The sequence below is a fragment of the Neophocaena asiaeorientalis genome, unplaced genomic scaffold (genome assembly GCF_003031525.2).
Source record: "Neophocaena asiaeorientalis asiaeorientalis breed wild unplaced genomic scaffold, Neophocaena_asiaeorientalis_V1.1 scaffold135, whole genome shotgun sequence".
Classification (NCBI taxonomy): Eukaryota; Metazoa; Chordata; class Mammalia; order Artiodactyla; family Phocoenidae; genus Neophocaena; species Neophocaena asiaeorientalis.
This window is the reverse complement of record NW_020175190.1, coordinates 734437-743546: the sequence shown is the minus strand read 5'-3', so window position 1 is coordinate 743546 and position 9110 is coordinate 734437. Positions and strand designations below refer to the sequence as shown.

General features: G+C 42.4%; 1 protein-coding gene across 4 annotated transcripts in view; it reads right to left on the bottom strand.

The window, feature by feature from the left end:
- The window catches only part of JAK1 (Janus kinase 1), a 137208-nt gene that overhangs the window by 51623 nt on the left and 76475 nt on the right, over nucleotides 1-9110 (bottom strand). For all 4 annotated transcript variants that reach the window (XM_024764756.1, XM_024764758.1, XM_024764757.1 and 1 more), the window contains one exon: nucleotides 1912-1994. In XM_024764756.1, the coding sequence (XP_024620524.1) occupies nucleotides 1912-1917 (6 nt within the window). In that variant the 5' untranslated portion in view covers nucleotides 1918-1994. The remainder of the gene's footprint in view (nucleotides 1-1911; nucleotides 1995-9110) is intronic.

Sequence of the window (9110 nt, the reverse complement as noted above, 5' to 3'; positions counted from 1 at the left end):
CCATTTATCTCATTTTCCTGCCTTTGCTCATGCTGATTCCTCTACCAGGAGTGCCTTCCCACCTCATCCCTTTCATGGCAAACTTCAATTGCCTTTAGAACTCAGCTCGGACATTACCTCCTCCAGGAAGCCACCTCTGAACCTCCATCCCACCTCCTGAGTTAGATGTCCTCTCTCAAACTCACCACACTGCACTGACCGCACTGAATTACGACCCTCTTATTCACCTGTCTGTCCCTCTCTCACTCCCACGTGCTGAGTTCCTTAAGGACAGGGACTGTGTCATTCATATTTGTATCACCAGTACCTAGCACAGAGCTTGCAGAATGACCCAAAGCAAGTCACGGAGGGAAGGCCACAGTCACAGTTCTCTTAACCAAATTCTCTTCAACAAATTCATGTTCTTGGTCCGTTAGCTGCCCTGGTGAGGTGAGATACTTGCAGGAAGGACACGAACTAGATATGCCTTGATACTACAAACTAAAAGGCACTTGGTTTTATTTGTTTAATCTCCAAAATAAATCTGAAGATCAAAATCTTCCAGAGACCAGGCTGAAAGATTAGCTCATAACTTACCTTAAGGTTCAGATCAACTATCAAGCAAGAAAGTTTTAAAACCCAACACTGAGCCTCCAACTCTACCCCAACAATGAAAAATAGAGATGGAAGACAAAGTAGCTAGTCTGCTTTATAACTTAAGAAAAAACCTTTGTCCTTAAGAGTCTAAAGAGACATGGAGGGGGAAGAATTTAAAGATGGTATTATACACTTTCACCCTACAGAAATAATCAGGCAAATATACATAATTATATATGTACAAGATGTGGCACCATTTGAAATAGAAAACAAAAATACAATGTCCAACAGGAGAGCACTCAGTAAACAAAATTAAGAATATCAACATAAGGGCTTCCCTGGTGGTGCAGTGGTTCAGAATCCACCTGCCAATGCAGGGGACACGGGTTCGAGCCCTGGTCTGGGAAGATCCCACATGCCGCGGAGCGGCTAAGGCCCGTGCGCCACAACTACTGAGTCTGCGCTCTAGAGCCTGCAGGCCACAACTACTGAGCCCGTGAGCCACAACTACTGAAGCCTCTGCGCCTAAAGCCCATGCTCTGCAACAAAAGAAACCCCTGCAATGAGAAGCCCTTGCACCGCAACAAAGAGTAGCCCCCGCTCACCACAACTAGAGGAAGCCCGCATGCAGCAATGAAGACCCAATGCAGCCAAAAATAAATAAAATGAATTTATTTAAAAAAAAAAGAATACCAACATAAAGGAATACTATACAGCTGTTAAGGTGACATAAAACTATTTGACCCTTGGGCTCCCCTGGTGGCGCAGTGGTTGAGAGTCCGCCTGCCGATGCAGGGGACACGGGTTCGTGCCCCGGTCCGGGAAGATCCCACATGCTGCTGAGCGGCTAGGCCCATGAGCCATGGTCGCTGAGCCTGCACGTCCAGAGCCTGTGCTCCGCAACAGGAGAGGCCACAACAGTGAGAGGTCCGTGTACCGCAAAAAAAAAAAAAACAAAAACAAAACCTATTTGACCCAACATTGAAAGATGTATATGACACACTGCAAAATGAAAAAAGCAAAACATGTATATTATGATCCTTCTGGTTATGCATTTGTACAATCTGGAAAAACAGACAATAAATTGTTAACAGTGGTGAATATCTAGGAGAGGTTACGAGGGAACTTAGACTGTACTTCCCATATTTTAGTAGTTAAAAAAAAATCTCCAAAGTAGCACATGCAACATTTGGAACGAACAAAAATTAAGGTAACGATATTGAAAAATAAATGGATATAGCACAGATAGCCCTATAAGTTTAAGATCAGTTTCATTATTCTTTATAGAAACTATTTTCCTTTTTGTCTTTCTTTTAAATATGCAAATGTACATACCTGCATTTATCCAGCTGTCCAATGCCCCCCAAAAAGCAGACTGGATTCTCTTCTCTACTTTCCAAAACCCATTCAGAGCTGAGCTAAAGACAAAGATAAATAAATAAGTCAGTTGCAGAGGTTAACTGCATCAGAAAATAAGAGGACACTTTCATTAAGGAAGCAGCCCAAACCATAAACAGGCAGGAAAAAGCATTTGGGAGGCAGAAGGTGGGGGTGGGGGGAACATTGATGAGGACACTGAGAGGACAGAGAGACATCTTAGGGTGTAAACATCAAAGAAGAAGATGCTATTTTCACTGCTTCAAGAAAGGAAGCCAGGGACTTTTGCTTCTTGGTGTAGAGTGCCCTGTCCAGTGTGAATGAGGACTATGTGCTTTTTCCATCAACAACCTCTCTCTCTCTTGAGGCTGTGAACAATAGTTTAGGGGCCCAAAGATGTGCACTTTTATTTCCCATTTCTACTTCCTTTAGAATTACCCTCTTCCCAATCCAGTCTACCCCTGGCTTCATTTTAATGGTGAAACAGCAAATTGTATGGTGAAAGGAAGAGGGCCTGGGAACAAATCTGACCAATGATGCTTTCAGTTCACCAAATATTTTTTGAGTCATTCTTATCTGAAAACTTAGGCTGCAAATAAAGGTCCTCCCAACCTCACCTCAAAGCCTTATTCATACTAAACAGGAATAGCAGTTTGGTTCTGTAAAATTAAAGTTCCTGGTCCCATTCTTACCACCACCAACACCACCACCACCTACACAGCTCTGCATTGTTTTTTTGTGTTTTTTTTTTTTGCGGTACGCAGGCCTCTCACTGTTGTGGCCTCTCCTGTTGCAGAGCACAGGCTCCGGAGGCACAGGCTCAGTGGCCATGGCTCACGGGCCCAGCCGCTCCGCAGCATGTGGGATCTTCCTGGACCGGGGCACGAACCCCCCGTCCCCTGCAACGGCAGGTGGACTCTCAACCACTGTGCCACCAGGGAAGCCCTCCGCATTGTTTTAACAGCTTTCCTTGGTGCTTCTCACAAACTCTTTTTAAGAGTAAAATCAAACTATGTTTTGCAAATAAGGAGCAACCACTCTTAGTGATTTGAAAATGGCTGCCAAATTAATACAGATTATTGTCTCAGTTTTCTGTTGGTCATTCCACATATTTTATCAGAATCCAGCTTTAGGAGGAGCACAGTCCCATGCATGACAAGGCAGGAGTGGAGGGGTGCCTGGGGAAAGGGGGATGAGTTACCTCTGAGGCTGCAAGGCCAGCATTCCCACAGGACGTTAGAGTCGAAGTGGGAGATGGCACAAAACACAAAAGCAATCTAAAATCAGTAGAGTGGGTGTGGCATGATGTCATCTTTATGCCCCTTGCTAACTCCAATGACTGACACTGGAGAGGGCTGGTTTGGGAAGGTTTTCTGCAGTGGATAAGGCAAAACTAATGATAGGAGGCCAGGCAGGGGATATAAGTATGAATTTTGACGTGATGACTTTGACTTGGCTATTTTGTCATGACAGTTTTTAAAAGATTCAAAGAACAAATCATTATACTTTCAACTTTAAAAATGTAATATAACCAATTGTTTTAATTACATAAATAGATACCCTGCCTTGCAGCAAAACAGCAATCTGAAATTAGCTACATCTAATACCTGCTTCAGCTCAGAAGCAGGTATTCAAATCCCACATTTAGGAGACCCATTCGACAATTATTTTTGAGCAGTTCTTCGTGCCAAAAGCTGAACTATACCAGGAGGCCGCAACGAAGAACAAGAGCAAGATGGTCACTGCTCATGTGGAGCTTACAGTCCACAGGACTAAAAGAATCAAACAAAGATGCAGAGAAAGAAGTAATCATAAAGAACTTAAAATACCATGAAGGAAAAAGAGAGCATATAATAAGGAATGTGATTCAGCATGGGACTCAAGAGGGAAGTTAACACTGACCTGAGATGGAATGGCTATCATGGGAGGCGGGGAGAAAGCAGTTTGGGTAAAGGATGAGCATGTGCAAAGGCCCTGTAGAGGGAAGAAGCCAGTCCGGTCTCTCCAGATGCATAAATGGGGAAATCCCTCCAATATGCCTTTTTAGGTGTGGGTAAAGAACAGCATTACCACATTCATACTTGCTAACAGCATGCCTGGGGCCTTGCTACCCCATGTTTCCGGCAGCATGCTGCCAAGGATGAATGCAAATCAACCAGATGGCCTCCATGCTTTAGTGCCCCAAACCAGAAGAGGGACGCACACTCAGAACCTTTTAGAGTAGGAAGAGACCTGAAGTTCCACCAGTCTCTTTAAGAAGAGCTACTGCATAAATCTTTTTTTTTTTTTTTTTTTTGCGGTACGCGGGCCTCTCACTGCTGTGGCCTCTCCCGTGGCGGAGCACAGGCTCCGAACGCACAGGCTCAGCAGCCATGGCTCACAGGCCCAGCCGCTCCACGGCATGTGGGACCTTCCCCTGCATAAATCTTTTTAAACTCACAAAAGCATTTTAATATGCACCATCAGATCACATGTTACTTGAACACAGGAGTCATGGGGATTGAGGATCAGACTACAATCACCAGGATTCTATCAAAACCCATAATCAAGAAGAGTTTGGTTTTTCCATTATTTATTCTCTACTACAAGCAACACTGTATTGAAATCACATTATACCTAATAATTTTCAAACTGACCTCCAGTATTACTGGACAGGACAAGAAAATGGTATCAATTTGTGATGCTTAGCCTAGAGATTAAACTCTGAGAAATCAAGATCAGCAACAGAATTTCTTGACAATATGCATTTACTCTGATATTTTTATAGGCTGATTCAACAACAAAAATCCCTGTTCTCAGAAAACTGACATTCCAATGATAAAAAATTAAACACACCCATATAGCACTTAAAAGGCATGCTAGGGGTTCCCTGGTGGCGCAGTGGTTAAGAATCCGCCTGCCAATGCAGGGGACACGGGTTCGAGCCCTGGACCAGGAAGATCCCACATGCCGCGGAGCAACGAAGCTCATGCACCACAACTACTGAGCCTGTGCTCTAGAGCCCGCGAGCCACAGCTGCTGAGCCTGCGTGCCTAGAGCCCGAGCTCCGCAACAAGAGCAGCCACTGGGATGAGAAGCCCGCGCACTGCAATGAAGAGTAGCCCCCACTCGCCGCCAACTAGAGAAAGCCTGCCTGCAGCAATGAAGACCTGACAGAGCCAAAAACAAATAAATAAAATAAATTAAAAACAAACAAACAAAAAGGTAATCTGAACATTTAAACCTAAGACTGGTGACCCACTTTATGTGAAATGACGACTCATTCAGGATGACAAGTGTTTTTTGTGCTACAGCATTTATGCAATGGCTTCATTCAAATAACATTTCTTTCCAAATAAACTAAACAACATGTTCTAACTACTTACTTTTAGAACAAGTAGGAAAGGAGCAAGGTCAGCTTATAAATACTTTGGATAATTCCAAGAAATCAATTCAAGTTTCTTGCTACAAGGTACAAAAAGAACATCTTTAATGCTAGAAAAACTGACCAGTAGGAATCACTCAATACCCTTTAAAAATAACATGATTCACTGGGTTCCATTCCCAACTCAAATGAATACAAAGCAGCTCAGAAAATAGTAAGGATAAAATTGAGAAATCAAAAGCTTTTTGATGACAGCAGTGAATTCTTCCACCCTAACCTCCTTATAAATTTTCAAGGATTTGAAAGAAAATGCCTTTCTTTCATTTGAAGAAAGTGGCTTTAGTGGCTTTAGCCATTACTTTAGTGGCTCAATCTTGCAGATGCTACTTTACATGAAAAAAAAAAATCAGGGAAATTTTGTAAATTCTCAATTGTTTTTTAGTTTATAAAAGTCTTATGCAAGAGATATGTATATCTAATACTTTGTGAATGAGGGAAAAGTAACAGAAACAAAATGCGATTCTGTGAGTCTGAACGGGACTAACTGCAATAAATGGGGTACCACAACTATTTTCTAAGATGCAAAATTCCAGAAATCAGTGTCTGAAGATATGGAAAGCCTGCTAAATTTTCAAGGATATCTTCTGAAATACAGGTATCTATTAAAGGAAGAACATAAAATTAAATTTTGAATAGTGGAGATGACAGACATAAAGATAGATCATATTAATATTCACAAATATGATGATCAGAATATGAGTGCTTTGGGCCAAAGGCCATGGCCAGATGTATATGATAAAAGTAGATTGGATGATGGTTAAAATCAATGACAAATGTATATGTATAACTGAATCACTTTGCTATACACCTGAAACTAACACAACATTGTTAATCAACTATACTCCAATATAAAATAAAAATTTTTTTAAAGGACTATCATTAAAGAAGGAATAAATGAAAGTAAAATTTTTAAAAATGTTTAAATCAATGACAAGACTCAAAATAAAATACTTTGGATATCTGATTTTTACTAGAGAAACCATTACACCTACAGTGAATTACTTAATGGATGCCTTAAAGGAATCAAAGCTTTTTTCCTGAAGTAGAAAATACAAATAAAATGTTGATGAATTAAGGTATGAACCCAGAAAAACTGAAAAGAGAAACATGTAATTTAGAAAATGTCCTGAAATCAGCTGCTTAATACCTTAAGAAATGTTAAGACTGAAGATCTTAAACCTTAAAAACCATCTTAGCAGGCACCAGTCTTAAGGTTGGTGAGGAAACCTGATGCAACAATATAAGCTCCAAGAGGGCAGGGACTCTTGTCACTTTTGTTCCATGCTTTACTGTATTACATGATCATTAAGTAGCTAAATGGTTAAATGAAAGATGAAGGTAACAAAGCAAGCAACATCACCCGATGGAAATATCACCGTAATCCAGAGTGTGTGATTTTATTGCCTCTATACACAACTAGCAAGTGGACCTTGAGCAAGTCATTTAAATCTGAGCCCATCTGTGAACCTGAGAGGAAGCATCTTGCCCAACGGATCAAAAAAAATCTCTCAAAAAGTCTTCCTTAAGCTCCTACATGCCTTTTTCAAATGAGGCTATAGATGTGAAAGATGTTAGTGCTAAAGCAATGTAATGTAGGCTTTATGGCAGAGGACTGAAGTGGGTGGCCAACTTGCTTAGAAGAACAAAGAATAAATAGGGATTCTGAGCAAAAGCCTGGTCATAAATCAAAGTCCCATTTCATAAGTCTCAGATGACACAGCAGAGCAGTTAAGAGCCTGAGCTGGAGTCACAAGGACCTGGGTTTGAATCCTGCCTATCCCACTGACTAGTGATTGTAATCTTAGGCAAGTTACTTACCCTCTCTAAACCTCAATGTTCTCAGCTGTAAGTGGGGGGATAAAAAATAGCATCTATCTCCTAAAGCTGTTAAGAGTTAAATTAGTTAATGCATATAAAGTACCTAACACAGAGTGTAGCAGGCAGTAAGCATTCCTATTTTGGTCGCAATTTCTGTTAAACTGATTACAGCTTGATGGAACACAGTTCCAGTCAAGGAGAGGGAGCTCCAGCATACACCGAGCATCTGTAACATCTCATGCACGGAGCTAGGCGCTTCCACTTAATTCTCATAAAAAGCAGAAGTTTCAGGCCAATCAGTGGGGGTGCCAGATGTCAAACACGTGACTAACTCCAAGGACCAGGCTTTTTCCACAGGGGTGTAAAAACTGCTTTAAAGTGCCCCCCATCACCAACACCACTGTCTTCCTAGTACTTTCTGTAGTCTAGCATCCACCTAGGAGACGGGTCTCATTCTGGGCCCCTCCCTCCAAAGGATGAAAGAACTGTCGTTCAACAAATCATGAAAGTGCCCTGGGCCCTGCCTGCGTTCCAGCCCACAACTATCACACTGCTCTGGCACCACATGGGTAGGGGTGGATATGTGGGGAGGAAGTTCTGGTAGGCCCACACCATAGGCACGGAACCTCCTAAAGGCCTAACACACACACACACACACACACACACACACACACGCGCGCGCGCACACACACACACACACACCAGGGAAAGCATCTTTCTTAGTCTCATCACCCGGGGCTTCGCACCCACCGGAGCCTTGTCAGTGACTGTGTCTGTTGCTCCCAGTGCCCCCTGCTTTACTGAGGCCCAGATAACTGTTCTGAGGAAGGCATCACAAGATGCTATGCAACGCTAATGGATTCCAGCCAAAAAGATGACATAAAAACAAAATCTGTTATTTTTTCCCATCAGCAAGTCAGAATTATGGCTTTTCTGTATGCTACTCTGGCCACACAGAATAACTCACTTCTAACTACAGCAGCAATTCCAGGAATACCCCAGAACCTTAAGTGCTGCTCCATTTACAATAAACTTCTAGGGATGATCAAACAATCAATGCCAACTCGATGATCCAGGGCTCTCTGCACTGCTCCCAGTGAGCCTGCTTTCCCTGAGAGACTGCTTCTGATCAAACTAAATTAAGTCAAAACGTGTTTTCCTAAAAGCCACACTGTATCAATATGCTTTGCTATCCCCCCCTTTTATTTCTTTTACCACTAATACATCTATAATGTTATTAAAGAGCACAGAATACAGTGGTCAAAATATGGTGACAGAAGTGGGTGCTCCAAAGGTGGGGAAAATGGCTTGTCTGCACCTTCTGTGCTTTCCAATCGTTCATCACTGAAATACTTATTAAGCACTTGTACCATCACAATAAAACCTTGCATTTATATGGTACTTTATAGCTTAAAAAGAGCTTTCACATCTATAACCACATTCGAGTCTTACAGCTCCTTTCACAGATGAGAAGACTCAGCCTCAGACATTCCCACGGTCAAGTGGCTAGTGAGTGGTGAGGCCAGGCTCAGACACACTTCTCAGCCTCCAGCTTCACTGCCCTTTCAGTTTGCCACATTTCCTTGGGCAAGGCGCGGGCTTTGAGGGAATCTAAGGAAGAACCACGCTTAAAATCTAAGCCCACCAAAACCCTCCAGTCTATTATTAATAGTTGGCAAGCATTAAGAACTACAGGAGTTAAGAAGAGAGGGCTGTGAAGTGACCAGGTAGAGTGGACTCTGTTCCCAGCCTTGAGGAATAGAGACAATCTAAAAGGAAAGGAAGGGTGCAGCTGTCCTGGAAAAGGGCTGGAGGAAGGAAAATCAAGAGGGTGGAGCTGCAGGAAGGACTATGCAGACCAAGAGGGATCAGGCAGGAAAGAAGTAGACAGAGTGAAAAGGTGAGTCAGGGTGGG